The sequence below is a fragment of the Ochotona princeps genome, chromosome 33 (genome assembly GCF_030435755.1).
Source record: "Ochotona princeps isolate mOchPri1 chromosome 33, mOchPri1.hap1, whole genome shotgun sequence".
NCBI lineage: Eukaryota > Metazoa > Chordata > Mammalia > Lagomorpha > Ochotonidae > Ochotona > Ochotona princeps.
Genome location: NC_080864.1, coordinates 3,809,097 through 3,828,167, shown reverse-complemented (window position 1 = coordinate 3,828,167; position 19,071 = coordinate 3,809,097). Strand labels below are relative to the sequence as shown.

The following is a 19,071-nucleotide window of genomic DNA, read 5'->3' as shown; positions in this document are numbered from 1 at the left end:
TGGGCATGGTCCCGGTGTGGGGTGGCTGTGCTGGGGCAGAGCCCCTGAGGTGGGGGTGGTTAAAAAGCTGAGCGGTGCTCAACGAGGTGGGTGCTGGTTTCGGGGAGCCTGTGGTGAGGGGGGATGGGTGGACACGGGCTGCTCCAAGCTAGCAGGCAGCTTGTGCAAGGCTGGGGCATGTGGGAGTGGGGGCCGGGGCCCATTGCCAGCAACGGGCAGGGAGGGGTTCTAAGCCCGGGGCGGGGGGGTCTCACCTCACGGTCACCCTGTCCGTCAGGGCCCCGGGAAGCAGTGGGGAGGGGAGAGGCTGGCCCCGGAGTCCGCGGTCCCTCGAGGGTGAGGAACCTTAGTGTTTCTGAGAGCACCTTCGTGTGGGCCCCGAGTGGGCCGGGCAGCTCGGCGCGGGCGCTCACTGGGGCAGCGGCACCAGCACCTCCACGTAGCTGAGGGGGAAGAAGCCCGACTGGCCGTGCAGCATGCCCTCATACCAGTTCTCGTCGATCTGGTTGGTGAGCGTGATGAGGTCGCCCTCACGGAAGCCCAGCTCGCCGTCGTTCTCGGGCTCGAAGTCATACAGGGCCTTGCAGCTCGGCTGGTCCAGGGGCGCTGCAGGCGGGGGGGCGGTGACTGCCACGCCGGGCTCAGCCCTGGGGTGCACGGGGAGGGGAGGGGAGCGGAGCCTGTCCAGGCAGGCTGCGGGGACACTCACGCATGCTCCTGCTGCTGGGGGTCCGCACGGGCTTGTTGTCTGAGGAGCGGAAGGATGACGAGGCTGCGGGAGGACGAGGCCAGAGGCGGCTCACCCGGGCGGCACGGCCATGCCCCACTCCCGGGCACCCCCTCTGCCGAGGGCTGGGTTTGGGGTTACAGCAGGCCTCTGCCCCGTTACCTGTCATCTTGGGGGCCGTGGCGCAGGGGAAGCCTCCGTTGGACTGCTCAGGCTCCCCGAGGTCGAAGGGCTCTCGTGGCTTGGGTTTGTATTCCCGCTTCGGGCGTGAAGACGCCTCACGCATCCTGCAGCGGGGTGGGCGGGAGTCCTAAGCGGCCAGGCCCCCAGCTGCAGGACGACGGCCTCCCCGCGATGCCCTCAGCGGGCACCATGGCTCACCTGCGCTTGAGCTTGTCGGCCAGCTCGTCCAGGATCTGCACAGCCTGCCGATGGTAGTCCAGCTGTGCGTCCACCAGGGCCGAGAGCTGGCTCACCTGCTCCACCTGTGGGCAGCAGCCTGGGGGTGAGCCGGGCCCGGGGAGCCCCCGCCCCTGCACCCCGGGAGGGCGTGGCGCCTACGTCCGTCTCCAGCAGGTTGTGCATGCTTGTCTCGGCCACCTCCTTGGACTCCTCGAACTTCTCCAGCGCCTGGCGTAGCTCCTCGTCGGCGATCTTACCCTGCCGCTTCTTCTTGTAGTCGAAGTCCAGGCGGCGGCCCTCCAGTTTCTTCAGGTGGTGCTGCAGTGGGGAAGGGGCAGGGCCGTGCGTCAGGCCCGCTGGCGCCCTGGCAGCGGAGGGGCTGCCGCCCCCGGGGAGGACAGGCCGGCACCTGGATCTCCTTCAGGTCCTTGTCACAGAGGTTCTGCAGCGGGTCGATGAAGTTCTGCTTGACCTCGATGTCCAGCGAGTCCTTCACCTCTGCCAGGCGCCTCATGGACTCGCCCGCGTCCAGCAGGGCATCACCTGGCCGGGGGCGGGTGTCACTGGGGAGCCTCCCCGCGCCCACCCACCCCAGCAGGAGGCAGCTGGACAAGGTTCTGGCTGCTCCACTCGCCCCCAAGCCCCGCGCCCTCACCGAAGTTGGACTCTCCGCCCAGCTCCTTGCCGTGGCGGATCATGCACTCGCCCAGGAGGCCCTCGGGCTGCGGGTAGCCGGGGTTCTTCACCTGGCCTCGGATCTTGGACACCGTGTTGAGCATGGTCAGCTTGGCCCGCGAGGCTGTGGCGACAGGGCAGGTGCCGTGGAAGCCTCCGGGAGCCCAGCACCCCCAGCTTCCCACATGTGCCCCTGGCTGGCTGCAGCACACTTTGCTGGCGGGCTCCGTGTCCATGAGCCACAGAGGGGAGGCCAGGTGACCTGGGGGTCTGCAAGGCCCAGCAGGCAGCGCAGCACACAGCTGCTGGCTCAGAGGGACCGTGAGGGGCCCCTGGTCCAGTCAGCTCCCGCGCCCCCCACTGTCCTGCAGGACCACCCTTAGGGTGGGGCCCTACCTGGGTTGGGCTGCAGGTACTCGATGGTTCTGGCCAGCACTTCCGTCACGGCCTTGCTGGTAACGTCCACCTTCTGTGGGGAGAGCAGCATGTTGGGTCCCCCTGGCTCCTTGGCGGCCAGCCCTGGGGGGTCCCCACGACTGCCCGTCAGAGCTGGAGGAGAGGCAGCACGAGCCACAGGCGCGGCAGAACCCGCATGGCACACCTCCCCTCACCTTTTCCATCTCTTTGAAGTCATCGTCCAGCTTGGTGCCCTCGGCGCCGCCAACCTTCTCACTAACCAGCTGTAGGAGAGAAGGGGGGAACGGTGAGCCCCCAGGGAGGATGAGCACCCCCCCAAAATCCCTGCCAGGGTCTCTGCCTGCTACACTGGCATCCCATGGGGCACCAGTTTCAGTCCTGGCCGCTCCACTTCCCATCCAGCTCCCCGCTGATGCTCCTGTGAGCGCAGCGGGAGATGAGCCACTCTTGGGACCCCCCGCACCCACATGGGAGACCCACAAGCAGCTTGGAGCTCCTGGGTGAAGAGCGGCCTGGGTCTGGCTGTGGGGGCATCTGGTGAGTGGAGCAACAGATGGAAGAGCTCGCTCCCTGCCTCTCTTCCCTGCGCAACTCTCGTCTTTCCAATAAAAAAAAGAACTCTAACCCTGGCAGCCGTGTCCCCTGCAGCAGGGCTCGAGTGGGGGCCCCCGGTGGGGTGCAAGGCCAGGGGCCAGTGCCGGCGGAGCCCCCAGTGCAGCCAGCAGCCCCGAGCGCCCCTGAACTCCCGTCCTGCCTTCCAGAGCGCCTTCTCTACAGGAGTGGAGGGGGTAGCTGGGACAAGCTTCTGAGCAGCACCCTGACTGCCCATGGCCCCCTGCCCCCTGCGGGAGCAGAGAATCGAACCAAGAAGGCAGGGCCGCCTCGGTTCCCCAGGCCAGCCACGCACAGGGCCCCCCCAGGTGGCACCCACCGTGGGTCTGGTAGGCAGGCTGCCCCCACCTCTGGAGGCAGAGTGGCAGGTTGCCAGATGTCCCTGCACACAGATGACCGCCAAATACCCGGGGATGTCGGCTTTGAGTATCAAGGACTCAAGAGGACCCAGGTGGGGCTTGGGGGTCACGGAGGTAGCCGGGGGACCTGCACACTCCCTACTTGACTCTGGAATGTTTCCACTTGGTGTCCCATGACTGGACTAAGCTGGGCTTAGTCACCTGGGGACCAGGGCTGCAGCCTCCTACGCTGGGCACGGAGTCGTGGCTGGCCCAAGTGACTCAGGCTGCGACCCTTTCCCTGTGGGGCCTGCAGCATGTCCCACAGGAACCGAGGGGAAGGGCAGGTGGCCAGCTGGCAAGCCACAGCCTCCTCAGGGCCATTCTGGGAGGTGGATGGGGGGCACGGGTCACTTGGCCCTGCCTCCCATGGCTGCCCGTCAGCCATCTGCCGTGCACACCCCCAGAAGGGCAACAAGTGGCCAGCGCCACCCAGTCTACATCCCAGTGGCCTCCACGGCCCCAGCAGAGTGGGGCAGGAAGCGGTTCAGGACAGAGGGGGCTGCAGGGACACTGGTGAGACATGCCCCCCCCCATCAAGGCTGGGGTCCTTTTCCCATGTACCCCTCGTGGGGCAGCAGCTGGGCCCAGGGCAGGGCAAAGGGGGCGGGGCCGCATGCTGCCCCCTCCTGCCCTCGGGGCGTGGTATGCTTCACTTTGGTCCCAGGGGTGGGGGGGGGGAAGGTTTCACTTCCCGTGTGTGCCCAAAGCCGGGGGTGCTGCTGCAGAGAAAGTGAGCTACCCATGCAGACCGTGGCGGCGGCAGCGGAGCACACAGCCGTGCCTTCCGGGCTGAGAGCGCCTCGGGAGCCGAGTCTGCTCCAGGAAGGATGTGGGTGCGGGGCCCCAGGCTCCCCACTGCGCCAGGCGGGGTGCATCCGGCTGCAGAGGCCCCCTTCTCGCTGAGCACGTGGCCAGCAGGGCCCAGAAGAGGGCAAGGGTGAAGGGACTTGGCACCTCAACGCGGGCTCCCCAGGGGACCTGATCCACTGTGGCCACGGGGCCCAGACCTGACGGTGAGGCCACCTGTGCTGGGTCCCGTTGGGAGCAGCGGCCTTGTGCAGCCCTCGTGTCCCGGCTCCCCCAGCATTCCTCTCTCACTAGTCTCTGCTGAGGGTTGGCGCCCGCTGCCCTGACCCCTGCACGCCCCGCTAGACTGGGCAGGAGAGCCAGCCACGGAGCTGGAGCTGCAGCTGGCGGGGAGCCCTGTATGTGGAGCCTGTGGGGTGTGTCGGATCCCTTCCTAGGCATGGCAGAGCCGGCTGCCCGGTGCAGGCTCTAGACCCCGCAGGTGGCCAGATCTCTGCTCTCACAGGGCCAGGCTCAGCGCAACCAAGGCTTCCTCCTCAGGCATGGAGCATCAGTAGCGGAGACCAACCTGGACCTGGCGCCTGCTAGGTTCTGACCACCTTGGGACACGCATGGGGGAGGAGCCATGGAACGGGCAAGGCTATAACCCAGGCAGAACAGCCAGCTTTCCCAGCCCTGGGCACGGCTGCCTTGCCGCACAGGCATGGTGGTGGCGCCGCCTTGTGGCGGGGGCAGCAGCCCTACCAAGGGACAACCCTGAAACTTGGTTGTCACAGCAGGAAAAACTCTTCAAGACATGGCCTGTAGGATCAGCGGGCGGCCAGAAGGTCCCGGCCAGCACACCTGTGTGAGCATCTGACCTGCTCAGCCCTCAGGTGCAGGGACCCGGCTGGGGCACCTGAGGGCAAGGCGCAGAATCATGTCCCCACAGGGTGCTGGCAGAGACACTGGCCCCTGGCCGGGGACTGAGGGAGGGGTCCGGGCCCAGTACCCTGTGGTCGAAGCTGGGGAGCAGTCTACCTTGGACACCCCGCTGTTGGGAGGGTCTGCTGGGGCCATGTGCACCTGCATTGGCCACAATGACAGGGATCCTAGGTCCACAGGGTGTGGGAGGGGAGGCCTCTGGCCGGCTGGGGAGCTAAGAAAATAAGCTGAGGGCATGGCAGGAGCCATCGTGACATGAGGAGAGTGGCCCTGAGGGACACACACAGAGCTGAGCGCTCGTGTGGGGCTCAAGGGACGGGGAGGCCAAGAAGTAGGACCCAGGAGCTGTCTCACTCGACGACAGCAGCAGCCCCTCACTTTACACATGGGGACATGGGGGCCCGGACCAGGGCAGAAGGCAGGGTGCCGACACTGTGGCTGTCGGGATATGGGACAACTCACCCAAGTGCCAGAAGCCACATGTGGGTCAGGGGAGGTGTCCATTGGCAAGGCACACCCCATTCTGGACAGGCCACCCGGGTGCGCCCCGAGCAGCAGCAGCAGGAGCTGCCTGCCCTCATGGGCCTGGCCTGGGAGCCCTCCGTGGTGCCCACCACCATCAGCACATGTCAGCGTTGGTCCCTTGACTGTTACGTGGCGAGGAAAGCCAGGCGGACACGGCCAGGGCGGCCTGCAGGTGTCCCTGGAGGAGAAGCAGTGTCCAGGCTAGGAGGGGGGCAGCAGGGGCCAAGACCTGGCCACCGAGGGCCCTGTGTGCGTGCTCAGGGAACCGCCCTGCCCTGGCGGGGGGCAGGGGGCCCAGAGGCCACCGGACAGGACCTGGCGCCTCCGCCCAGGGGGTTGCGTCAAGCCGGAAGGTGGAGGCCTTGTCTGCTACAGGTTTGGGGTAAATATTTGTGAGCTGACAGGAGCCACCACCCACTGTGTAAGCAAGAGGGAAACGTCCGGCCTGGCCAGAACTTCCTACCACGTATCAGGATACCCCCCGGGGGTCCCTGGGCACCCCACACCACGCCAGGCACAGCGGCCCCGCCTGAGGCTGGCAGCTCAGAGTGGGCCCCTGTCCAGAATCTGAGAGCCAGAGGGCGCTGCTTGCGGCTGGCCCGGGCCTCGCCATCCGGGGCCCTGCCAGAGGTGGCTGTGTGTGGTCGCTTGCTCTCCCGGTACCTGACAACCCCTCTGAGAGGTGCCTGTGAGCAGAGTGCTACGCCCCCACCAGGCACACGCTGCTGGGGCGGGCTGTGGGCGACGGGAGCAGAGACCCCTCAGGATCCAAGCGCTGCCTGGTCCAAGAATTGGGGGGACTTTGCAGAAAAGAAGGCTGAGGATGCGGCCTCTGTGAGTGACCAGGGGCAGTGAGCATGCCAGGGCTGGGGGGGGGGGTGTCACTCAGCAGTTGTCATAGCATGAATGGGACATAGGCAGCCCTGTGTACTACTGTCCCCAAGACGGCAGAGGGACAGGGTGGCCACAGGCCGAGGTGCACGGGGCTTCTCTTCCTGGGCAGCCGTCTCAGCCCTCTCTCTCATGGCCATCCGCTACACTCCCTGGGGGCTGCTCGGAGCACCCCCAGCCCGGGTCTGCCCTGCCCATGGCTCAGTTCCTAGTCCTCGAAGGCCCCGGCTTGGAGCCGCCCCAGCCTCAGGGCAGATGCAGAGGACTGCTGGTTCCCAGAATGCCCCAGATGGCCAGGACTGGGCCAGGGCAAGCTGGGAGCTGGGAACCCAGTACTGCTGCCTGCCAGGGTCTGGATGGAAAAGACGCCAGAGTCGGGGCTGGGCCAGGAAGCTCATCAGGCCCTCGGTTGGTGGCCTGGCCACCTCAGGGTGTCGGCCAGCCTCCTCAACCTTATGCTTCGACGAAAACGCCAAGTTTGGGCCCGGCGTGATAGCCTAGTGGCTACAGTCCTGGCCTTACACACCCAGGATCCCATATGGGCCCCGGCACCTCCACTTCCCATCCAGCTCCCTGCCTGTGGCCTGGGAAAGCAGTGGAGGACGGCCCAAAGCCTTGGGACCCTGCACCCGCGTGGGAGACCTGGAAGAGGCTCCTGGCTTCAGATCGGCTCAGCTCTGGCCATTGAGACCATTTGGGGAGTGAACCATTAGACAGAAAATCTTCCTGTCTCTCCTTCTCCTTTCCAATAAAAACAAACAAATAAACAGACTTGGACCAAACGGAAATAAAAGTTTTTTGCTGAAAAAAAAAAAAGAAAAAGAAAAAAAGGAAATGGCCACATTCGCTCAGAAAGCCACAGAAGCACAGATGCCGCCCTGCCCCCGGGACACGGGTGTGTGGGGAGGGGGCCTGCGAGGAGCCAGGGCTCTAGCACCCACAGTCAGAGGGCCCCGAAGGGCTGACACCCCCAGGGGCTATTTGCTCTCGCTGACGGGGAGACCCCAAGAGGCACAGAGAGGATGAGTGGGGGTCTGGCCGCAGCCTCTGGACAGCGTCCCGAGGGACACACGGAGCATGAGGGCTCTGGGTGGCTGGGTTGGGGTGCCCTGGGAAGGAACCCCGTGCCTGCTGCTCCAGACACAGTGGTGTGCCAGGCCTGCGGACGGGAACCTGCAGCGGGCAAGGCCTGTGGGGGCCACGCGGCTCACGGCAACCTGCAGACTGTGTGTGGTGGGGCTGCGTGCTCCCCCTGCCTTCTGCTTGGTGGGGTGAGCAGCACGGGCCTGCCCACAGGGATCAGGAGCTGGCCGGGGTTGGGGGTGGCCCACATGGGTCGGATGCATCTCGGGTGAAAACTTACAAAAGGAAAACCCCAGCCCACAAAACAACCGAGCTGACAAGTCCCCCGAGGCCCTGTCTGTGGGGCGGTGCAGGTGAGGCTGACCAGTGAGGGAGGAAGGAGGGCGCCCGCTCCCGGGGCTCCAGGAAGCCCCCTGACTGCAGCCGAGGGGCGCAGCTGCCGGCTCAGGCGCTCGTACCCGGAGCCTCAGTCCCTTCCCTAGACCACCTCACTCAGAAGTTGCCTCCAGAGCCTTCCCCAGCGCCCCCCCAGGAACAGGGACCTGGCCTCCCCCTCACACCCGACCACCCAGGTCGCATGCCCCACCATGTTGGCCCCACACCTGTCCTCTTTCTAGAAGCAGCTCCCCGCTCCAGGCCCCAGGAGGGACTCTGCCAAGGCCTGGCAGGAGCAGGCTCCCTCTGGGGAGAGCTCAAAGTCTGGGAAATTTTGCATAGAACAAGATCTGAGCTGGCCGGGCGGGGTCTGACCCTCAGCCAGGGGACAGGACAAATCCAGGAGCCACAGGGACGGCAGGTTTCGAAGGCCAAGGCCAAGGGACCCCCCCACCCCAGACCTGCTGGGCAGCAAGGGCAGCAGAGACGCTGTGAGCAAGGCGCTTGGGAATGAGCCCGGGCAGGGTCCGCCTGTCGCCTGTCACCGAGGGCAGGTTCCAAGCTCAGGGGACAGAGCTGACAGTCTGGGTCAGCATGGAGGTGTGGTCACCACACATACCTGGGCAGGTCACAAGCCCCGGCAGAGCAGAGGTCAGCACGGGAGGCGGAAGCGGCAGCGTGACCAGGCCCTGCGTGGCCTCAGGCCACTGTGCCAAGGCGGGCAAGGGTGGCGCCTGCCTCGCCACGGTGCTGGCTGCTCTGTGATCTGACATCACGTGTCCCCTTGCCATTCCTGCTCCGAGGACTTGCGCAGGCCCGGCAGGGTTGCCTCCCAGGACGCGGAGCCCAGAGGAGAGTTGGGAGATGGGGCAAGAACTTGAATGGCTCGTGGGTCAGCCTACAAGGGCTTCTCCCACTCTGTCCCCTGGCGCTGGACGCCACACAGGCAAGCAAGCTTCAGACTCAACTGTGAAGTGGGGAATGAGCCTGGGCAGGTGACAAAGGAGTCACCTGTCGCCTGGCTGTGTGGAGTCGTCTACCCTGCCCCACAAAACCAGGCATTATGCCTGCTGCCTCTGCAGATGGGCTGAGGAACAGCTGCCCTTCAATGCAGCCCCAGGATGGGCTGAACTCCGCCCCCTGTGCTGCCCAAGGCTCCTGAGGCTGGCACTAGGCCCTGACCCACAGAGCAGCTCAGAGGGTCAACCCCTGCTCCTGTGCTGCCCAGGGCTCCTGAGGCAGGCATCGGGCCTGACCACCAGACACGTATATCCATGCTCCAAGAGGCAGCTCTGAGACCCCCCGACACCACGCTAAGATGGGCAGGCAGGCCAGGGCCCCAAAGTGCACCCCAACCATGTTGCCGCTCACCTCTTACCATGACGCTCCGCCATGGCTGTTCCCGTCCCAACACCTCCCTTCCCTGCACCCCAGAAGCTCAGTGCACGGCTGGCAGGGTCCTCCAGCACCCTGCCGAGATGGCCATTTGGAGCCGACTCATGGAGCGGGAGGCAGAGCCTGGCTGTCTGACCACGAGGGGTGCAGAGGAAAAGGGGTCCTCCCAGCGACCAGAGCACAGCACTATCCAAGCCAGCCCCTTCCCAGGACAGCTCGCTGGAGGGCCTGACCCCAAGACAGCACGGGCCGCCATCAAGGGCAGGCGAGGGCTCCCTGCTTCCTGGCACATCCTGTCTGAATCCAGGCTGGGACGGGGCCGGCTGAGGTTGGGGGTTTGATGCCTGGAGGCAGGAGCCCAGCTGGGGCTCTCACCCAGGGGCCTGCTGGCTGGGAGAGGGCTGTGCGTGCCCAGTGTGGTACCAGGGGCTCGGTGGACAAAGGGCGGCTGTAGCGTCACCCCAAGTGGGCCCTGGGGGACAAGGCCAGCTGCTGAGTGCTGCATGAAACACACAGGCACTGCAGAGCTGGGCCCGAGCACATGGGGTCACCTCCCCGCCCCCGGGGCCTTCTGGCCAGGGCCCAGGAACATGGGGCACATGAGCCAGAGCAGCTGAAATGTCACACCTGATGTACACCCAAACCCGACACAGCCAGCTTCGAGGCGGAGCCCGCAGGTCACGCCAACGGAACAGGCTGCGTTTTCCGGGAGGATGGCCAAATCCTGCCCGATGGACGAGCTGGGCAGGGCACCAGAGGGACCCTGAGACGTGTGCCAGGGGCCAGCCACTCGGAGGATGGGGCTGCTCACGCAGAGCCTCCAAGCAGGGTGCCCGAGGTGCAGACCTGCAGGCCACCTATCCTGTGCCACCTCTGCTTTAGGAGAGTCGGGTGGCGGCCCCTGGGCACCAGCCGACCATTCTTTCAGTTGCATTGGTGCTACGAATTCCTCGTAATGCAAGTGTCCCACAAAGGCATGTGGCCCTCTGTGGCCGGGGATGGCAAGGGGGCCTGGGCAGCCCACGAGAGAGGCTGAGTGCAGCATAGATGGGGAGGGCAAGGCATGGCGGGGCCAGCCGGCTACGCCTCTCCTGGGCTGTATTCAAGGCTGATTTACCTGACAGGCAGAATGACAGAGAGTATAACTCACTGGCTCACGTCCTGGGCGACCCAGGTGGAAGCTGGGAGCTCCTGGCAGGTCTCTCACTTGCAAGAGGCAGGGGCCCACACTTTTGGGTCATCTTCTAAGCCAGACTGGAAGTGGAACAGCTGGGATTTGAACTGGTGATTGTAAGGGACACTGGCACTGCAGACTGTGGCTTAACCCACGGTGCCACAAAGCCAGCACCTTCCCTTTTTAAGATTTACTTGAAAGGCAGAATTAGAGAGATTTTTCGTCTGCTGGCTCCCTCCCCGATCCAAGGCTGGACTCCACCCAGGCCTCCCCACGTGGGGGGCAGGGCCCAGGCACTTGGGTCAGTGTCCCAGGCTGTGCACCGCAAGCAACTGTGAAGGAGGCAGAGCAGCCAGGACCTGGACTGCCGCTCAGGCACGGGATGCTGGCGTCACACAGAGGGCAGCTGGACCCTTGGGGCAAGCCCAGGGGCGGCTGGGCCCAGAGGGGACACTTGGTGGCCGTGGGGTTGGCTGGGAGAATGATATCAGGAAATATAGGCGACCCTGCGGGGACATTTACTCAACCTTGCAACTGTGAGCTCAAAGTGTAAACACTGGGGGAGGAAGATGGCCTACACATATCCTGTGTGCCTGCGTCTCCTCCTCCAAGCAGCCCTCTCCCAGCCGGCAGGCCCCTGTGCCACACTGGGCACACACAGCCCTCTCCCAGCAGGCAGGCCCCTGGGTGAGAGCCCCAGCTCGGCTCCTGCCTCCAGGCATCGGGCCCCCAACCTCAGCCGGCCCCGTCCATCCCAGGCCCTGGGAAGAGCTCTCCGCTTTTCCTCTGGGATTCCCTGCGGGACAGACGCCAACAAGCCCGAATGATCAGCCTCTTCGTGGTCCCTCTTGGGCAGACAGGGATGACCATCCTCCTCACCGCAAAGGCAAAATCAGCCCCCGCAGGAGCAGAGGCTGTCGGCTCCAGGTGGGCAGGAGTGCCACCCCAGCCCCAGGGCGCCCCTTCAGAGCCACAAGGTGGCCAAGATGGCCCCAGGGGCTGCCTGACCGCGGCACACAGACAGGACTCCCACGGCCGGATGCCTACCTATTTATGTACACGTGTCAGTGTGGGCCTCAGCCCCTGCAAGTGGCGGCAGGGGGTGACAAGCGACCTTCTGGGTGGGGGTCCCTGGGGGTAGGAGAGGCCTCTAGTGGGGAGAAGGCTCCCCATCACCCTCTGCTGGATCACAACCAGGACCCCCCAGGAAAGGAGTTGAAGTGACTGTCCGAGGTGACATTTGGGGGACCCTCCGTGACTGTCAAGCCCCTTCCCTTCCCCACCCAAGCCGCCAGGGGTTCCACGAGGGACCACAAGTCCCGCCGTGTCTGGCGGGCTCTCCGAGGCCCCCCGACAGCTCCCCAACAAGCAGGCTCTGGCCCGGAGGAAGGTGTCTGGGAGGCGTTCCCACCTCTCCTCCGGAGTCGCTGCCGTGGACAACCTGAACGGCAGGATGAGAGTGAGTTCTTCCATGCACTGGCTCACTCCCTGGATACCCAGAGCAGCCAGTGCCGGGTCAGACAACAGAGAGGAGCGCCATCCAAGCCCCCCATGTGGGGGACAGGGCCCCAAGCCGCCCAGGATGCAAGGGGGCAGGATTGGCAGCAAGGGGTACCAGGGTTCGCATGGCAGTTTGCAGATGAATCATTGGCCTGCAGAGTCCAGCACCAGTTCAAGTCCTGGCGGCTGTCTGATCCAGCTCTGCTTATGGCCTGGGAAAGCGGCCTGGGTCCCTGCATCCGCGTGGGAGCCCCACATGGAGCTCCTGGCTTCGGCTCGACCCAACCCCGGCCATGGTACACGTGGGGAATGACCCAGCGGGTGGGAGATCTCCGTCTTTCTCCCAGCTCCTCTGTAACCTTGCCTTCAAACACAGAAACAAGCAAAGCTTTAAGGGCCGCAGGCCACCTCCTGGGATCCCAGCGAGGCTGCGGGTGGAAGGCAGGACCGTGTGGCCGGCTTCTCAGGAGTGGCAGGCCGTGCGGAACACTGAGTCAGGGTCAGGGCGTCCAGAGGTCACCCACCCCGAGAGGCTCACGGGAGCCGTGGAGGACACGGGGCCCTGCTGTGCTTGGTCCACACCCTCAGGCTGTCTGTGGTGGGGCCTGGGCAGCCTGGTGCAGTCCCTGACACACAGAGGCACCAACCCCAGGGCTGCTCGCTGTTCCCTTAGACCAGTTGGACTTGTTTCCACGCACGCGCCTAGAGGCTGGCAGCAACCTGGACGGTGGCTGGGCCAGGCCAGGCGATAGGCCCACGGAGCAGCCTAGGGACAGCACCTCCTGCTGACCATGACGGCGGCTCAGGCAGATGCTAGATGAAGGCACACAGACAGGGCTCTCCCCGGCAGGCAGGAGGGGCCAGGTGACCCAGCAAGTCTGATGAGTATACTGCCCATAGGTGCCTGGGTGAAGCTTCTGGAAGTTTCCCTGTGCTCTAGGGGTACCCCCAGGCCCCCACTGTGGACAAGTCAGAAGCTGAGTGAGCATCAGTGTAGGGGGCACAACAGACAGCAGGAATACTCTATGTCTGCCCCCCCCCAAGCACCAGATGTCACCATGGGGATGCAGACGCAAGCGCACACAGCACCCGGCCGCTCTGGGCAGGGCTGCTCCCGGCCCTGGAGGGTCACTGCACCCCCGCCCCACCGGCAGCGGGGGTTGTGGAGGGTGAGCTTCCTCCCCACGGCCAGGTGGGAGGCTCCTCCCCCAGGCACTGCTGAGTCAGGTCGGGCAGAGGAAACGCTCCGCCTGTTTTCCGGCTGAGGTCGGGAAGCAGCTGCCTGACCCACACTCGGCCGTCAGCAGGTTTTGTTAGGAGCAGGCAGGAGGAAAGGGAGGCCGGACCCCGGGAGTCCCTGGTGCTGCAGCCCGGGCACTGCCTGACTCAGGGGGAGTGCCGGGGGTGGGGGTACCAGGGGAGGGGAGGAGAGGACCAAGGGAGGGGGAGGGAGGAGGGCTGCTGCAGCAGGGGGCCTGTCCTGCCCTCCTCCCAGGCAGCCTGTCATGGAGCTGCTCAGACAACCAGACCCCTCCCCACGGGCTGGAGCCTCCCCTCCGGTTGCTGGAGCCCCTGGGTCCCTGGACGGCTTTCCCTGCCTCCTCCCTCCCCAGCCCCCTAGATCCCCTCAGAATGCTGGCAACAGGCAGAGGAGGTGAGGCCAAATCTGTCCCCGAGGCCCGTGGCTGGACTGGTCCCAAAGACACACACATGGCCGGAGAGGTGCAGGGGTGGGGTGGGGGCCAGTCCTAGAGCACCCCAGGTGCTCCCTGCCCCAGTTCCCCTAACAGGTGGTCTCAGTGGGTGGCCGAGAGGCCCCCTGACTCTCAGGCTGTTATTAAGTGGCCCAGGGGTGTAACTAAGTATGGCAGGGCTGGGTGTAACACACCCAGATAAGCAGCCTGAGCAGGCCTTTGGAAGAGGCCGGGCGGCAGGCGAACTTTCAGCTCTGGGCTGCAGACGTGGCCTGCCTGCCCCACAGTCACAAGGACAGAACCGGAGGACGACAGGCCGGGCCCTGGGTCGATCAGCAGGGGCTGGTTGGTGATGAGGCACTAAGGGTTCGCTAACATTCACCTGAAAGTCAGACCCACTGAATGACCGGGCTGGGCCGAGCTGCCTGTCAGGGGTGTGCCTTTGCCCAACTCCCTGGAGGGAAGGAACTGGGTGCTTCCAAGGGAAGCCTGTGGCTGCTGCCCCACCGGCTGAGCCTGCTCCGGGCCACGCGCCTGAGCTCTGAGTCACCCTGGGGTGCTGGGCTGGGATCTGAGGCTCCCCCACCCCACAAGGCCTCCCGGCCAGCCTGGCTCCCCAGGCACCCCCCCCCCGCGCCCACAGGAAGTCGGTGCTTGCTGGCTTCCCAAACACACCCGGGGCCATCCAACCCAGGGAGGCCGTGGGTGTTTTCCTCTTGGCTTCAGTGAACCCCATCTCTCCCTTCCAGGCAGATACATCACCCAGACTCACAGCACAGGGTCAGGGCCTGCCACCCGCAGGGGCACTTCACCTTGACAACCTTCCAAGTCTCCCAGAAATACGCCGGGGCTCCCTCAGTTCCAGGCGTGTGGCAGCCAGGCAGCCCCGTGAGGACCAGTCGGTGACTGCTGGCCATCCGCCCCATCCTTCCAGTGCCCCCCCCCAGGCCTCCCACAGTGCAGAGTCAGCTCCCAAGCCCCACGACCCCTCAAAATCCTCTCTCAGGTCCAGGCTCACTGGGGAGGCCCGAGAGGTGTCACCAGGCGGTGCACGGATGTGGAGTCCGCCAGGCTGTACGCAGGGCCCTGACAGCTGACTGGGACCCACCCCAAGCTCGCCCTGCTCCAGCGGGAGCTCTCCCTTTACGTCTGTCTTTCGGTGCTGACGCGGGGGCGTACCACGCGAACCCTCCACCTGTAGCACCAGCATCACACACGGGCACCTGTTCAAGTCCCCGATGGCTCCACTTCCAATCCAGCTCCCTGTCTGTGGCTGGTTAAGTTAGTGGAAGAATGCCAAAAGCCTTGTACTCCTGCACCTGCTTGGGAGCCCAGAGCAAGCTCCTGGCTCCGGGCTCCATCCGGTTCAGCCACTTGGGGGATAAGGCAGCAGGCAGAAGGCCTCCGTCTCTCCGTAATTCCGACCTTCAGGTCAGAAAAATAAAATCTTAAAAATAGAAAAAATAGGCCCGGCGGCATGGCCTAGCGGCTAAAGTCCTCGCCTTGAACGCCCCGCCTGGTTCCTGGCTTCGGATCTCGGCGCAGCACCGGCCGACAGTCACTTGGGGAGTGAATCATCGGACGGAAGATCTTCCTCTCTGTCTCTCCTCCTCTCTGTATATCTAACTTTGTAAAATAAATAAATAAAAAACTTTACAGAAACAAAAAAGACCCTTTGGATGTTCCTAAGGACACGATGGGGTGCCCGGGCCACAGCCATCAGTGACCTAGGACTGAGACGCCACACCAGCTGCTGGGGGCACGGCCAGCAGGCACCTGTTGCGGCTCCTTCCAGCATATCCACCCTCGAGGCAGGGTCTCCCTCCCGGCTCTGCTGACTTCTGGGACGGGGGTGAGAGAGTCAGCTCCTGGCCTTGTGAATGCTAGCGAAGGCCCCAGCCCCACTCGCTGCCCAGGATGGGGAAGGTGTGTGAATGGGGATCTCCAGTGTAGGAACAAGAGTGCAATTTACCCGCAGGGCAGACAGTGACACGCCTGAGACCGCGGGTTGAAATGACATCCCTGACAGCCCTGATCACGAGGGGTCCAGTCAGTCACACCTGGCCTGGGGCGGTTTCCGTATCACTGGGGACGGGGTGTCACGGAGGCTGGACGCTGACACAGCCAGGGGAGCGGTGGACAACCCAGCTCCTCCCAGACCGAGTGGGCGGGCCTGGGCCATACCCTGTCCAAGTGTAAACAGATCCGACCCTCGAATACACGTTTTAGGTTTGCAGGGCAGGTGCACGTGGGCCACCCGCCTCCTCCAGGGTGGCCTGATAGTGGCTACCCGCGGGCAGAGTCTGCGCCAGACCTCTAAGATCACTCACCAGCAGGGATCCTGGCAGCTGCAGTGGAGCTGGGGGGGTGCTCCCCAAGACCCCTCTATTTGTGAGAGAATAAGGGACCCAACTCTCCTGACACCCCAAGACCCCACTTTCGCAGGTGGCACAAACCAGCCCCTTAAGGGGGGACTGGCCAAGACACTGCTCCCCACCCTGACCAGGCAACCATTCTAAAATCCCCCAGACGGAGGGTCAGCCCCCCATGGTGGCCGGGACAGACCCCCAGGGTCACACGCTCGATTACATCATCACGTTCTATTTTTTTCCTCCCAGGCCTCTCCAGCGCCTGGGGACACCCGCCTGGCAGCTGGACCCGACCCATTCCTAACAGCACCACTCACTGCTTGGCCCAGCCTAACCCACACCCAGGGTTCTACACTGGCCAAAAATCCGGGAACTTCTCGCATTTGAAATGGGACACGGAACTGCACGTGTGCTGGGTGGGGCGGGACAGGGTGGATCCCCAACTCACCACCGCCCCCCAACTCCGCAAGAGCTTACTTCCCAAATCCCCCGTTTCTACCTGACCTCAAAGGGCCTAACCTCAGTCTCCCTTCCTACAGTGCAGAACCAGTGCCGGCTGGGAGAACCCCCCACACCCCACAGTGGGTAGCAAGCCCACCCTGCACCCCGTAAACACCGCCATCAAGAAACCCCAAGTTCAAATACAAAAACGCCCCCACAACCCAAGGGGACATTCCGGGCCCCGTCTGGGGACGTCTGTGGTTGTGGCTCGATGGGTTAGGGGTATAGTTGGGGAGCTTGCTGTTCCACACCCACCCCCTTGCACCCCAACCCCACATACCCCCAACAGGATCTCCAGGACACACACACACACAGCAGCCAGTGGGGGACCTGACAACCCCGCGTGGGCCTGATGGATGGCAGAGGGGAGACGTCACTGCCCCCCAGCCTGCCAGTCCCACCTCCTCTGAAGACATTTGTTTTAAAGAAACTGCCCTCCGGACACCCCCGTGTTTATCCGCCCCTGGCCTAACCTGGGGCAAGTCCCGGAGGAGTCAATTGTTTTGGAATAACTTTCTTCCCCACCCATCCCACTCCGTACCCCACTTTGGAGAAAGGGTGCAAGGCGGACCCCCTCTCTGTGTCCCTGGGGTCGAGTCCCACCTCCCCAGCCCCTCGGCTTCCCTCCAGCACCCCGTCACCCCCAAGGTTCAGCCCTGCACCCTGACATCTCTCTCGGAGGTAGGGCACAAGGGAGGACCCCGTCTCTGTGTCCCTGGGGTCGAGTCCCGCCTCCCCAGCCCCTAAACACACCGTCCCACTTCGGCTTTCCTCCAGCACCCTGTACCCAGCACCCCGACACCCCCCCAAGCCGCTCTTGCACCCCACATCTCTCTTGGAGATAAGGGGCAAAGGGGGACCCCCTCTTCCTGTCCCTGGGGTCGAGTCCCAGCTCCCCAACCCCAAGACACACCGTCCCACCTCGGCTTCCCTCCAGCACCCTGTACCCAGTACCCCGACACCCCCAAGACTCGGCCCCGCACCCCACATCTCTCTCGGAGGTAGGGAGCAAGGGGACTCCGTCTCTGTGTCCCTGGGGTCGAGTCCCGCCTCCCCAGCCCCCAAACACACCGTCTCACCTCGGCTTCCCTCCAGCACCCTGTACCCAGCACCCCGACACCCTCACCCCGGGGTGCGCCTCGCCGCTGCGCTCACCTGGCTCGCCTTGTAGAACTGTTTCTTCAGACCGGCCACCGACATGTTGCCTTGCCGTCGCCCGGGCTGCCCAGCCCGGAGCTCTGCCCCGCACAGACACGCACAGACACACACAGACACACACACAGACACACACAGAGCTCGGCCGAGGCTTCCGGACGCCGCCGCCGCCGCGCGCGCCCGCACCGCCAGGATATTACATGGCAACCACCCACTTCCGGTGCGCGCGCCTCGCCTCCCTGCCCCCCACGCCTCTGCGCACGCGCGCCCCTGCCGGCCGCAATGCGCAGGCGCCGCAGGCCTCGTGCCCCTACCAGCGTGGTGGACGCGAAGGCGAGCCTAGAGAGGCGCCCTGGTGCGGCTGCAGCGACGCCTGGAGGCACGGAAGAGCTCCTGCCGCTCTCAGGGAAAAGCACCCCAACTGATCCTGGGGGGCTCGAGCTGACCTCAGAGCCTAGCAGCGTCCCCCCTGCACAAAGCCCACCTCCTGCTCCAACTTGGATGCAGAGTTTGACCCCGCACCAGACCTCTGCCCTCTGCCCGCCCCCCCCCCCCGACCTCGTTTATTCAGGATGGAAGTTTTGTTGATGTCACAACTCTCCTCCCCAATCTCCCCCTCGTCACCCTTGGGGCCTCAAGCACATTGCATGCCACCCACAAGGAGGCAGAAGAGGACGGAGCGGGTGCCAGCGCACCGCACGTCCAGGTGGCCCCCTGTGTGCCACAGGTGCGAGTGATGGCTGCAAGTTCCCCCAAGCGTCAGCAGGTGCAAAGGAGTGGACAAGCCGCAGGTGTGCGGCGTCCTGCAGGAGATCCTAAATGACACGTGTGGGGGGGATGCCCTGCCCGTGCCTCGGCTGATGACAGCATGTCCAGCAGGGCGGAGCCAACACCCTCATGGCTCAGGCCCAGGAGCTGCCCTGCCACATGTCTCCTGTATTTATCAGTGTTCTGACTCAGGACAAATAACTCCATCATGGGACGAGCTGGCAGCAGCAGGGCAAGAGGACCCCCCCAGCAGGATGGGGCCTGGGCGCCACCCTTTTTAAAATTTTGCGTTTTTATTGGAAAGTCACATGGAGAGACAGAAGGATCTTCCATCCCATGATTCACTCCCCAAGTGACCACAGCGGCCAGAGCTGAGCTGATCCGAAGCCAGGAGCCAGGAGCTTCTTTTGGGTCTCCCACGTGGGTGCAGGGTCCCAAGGCTTTGAGCCGTCCTCCACTGCTTTCCCAGGCCACAGGCAGGGAGCTGGATGGGAAGTGGAGCTGCCGAGATTAGAACCAGCGCCCATATGGGATGCTGCCGCTTGTAGGTGGAGGATTAGCCTATTGCCACTGCGCTGGCCCCAAGAAAACGTCTATGTGACCCCGCAGGTCTCCACTGTGTGTCAGGCCTCCCACTCGCATGGCAGTCACCCTTCGTTCAAGCAAATGATATTTA

General features: G+C 64.5%; 1 protein-coding gene across 2 annotated transcripts; it reads right to left on the bottom strand.

Annotated features, from left to right (window-relative positions):
* Positions 1–390: 390 nt before the first annotated feature.
* SH3GL1 (SH3 domain containing GRB2 like 1, endophilin A2) lies at positions 391–17,776 on the bottom strand. Of its 2 annotated transcripts, none has more exons than XM_058658109.1 (10): positions 17,628–17,776; positions 2,416–2,484; positions 2,201–2,273; positions 1,785–1,928; positions 1,539–1,672; positions 1,289–1,447; positions 1,109–1,212; positions 890–1,014; positions 710–748; positions 391–606 (listed from the first exon to the last, which is right to left on the bottom strand). In XM_058658109.1, exons 1-10 carry the CDS (start codon positions 17,670–17,672, stop codon positions 410–412), a joined length of 1,089 nt encoding a protein of 362 aa, XP_058514092.1. In that variant the 5' UTR covers positions 17,673–17,776; the 3' UTR covers positions 391–409. The 2 variants fall into 2 exon arrangements, with proteins under 2 accessions (XP_058514092.1, XP_004595681.2); XM_004595624.2 differs by having other exon boundaries at positions 710–772; positions 17,628–17,772.
* Positions 17,777–19,071: the final 1,295 nt, after the last annotated feature.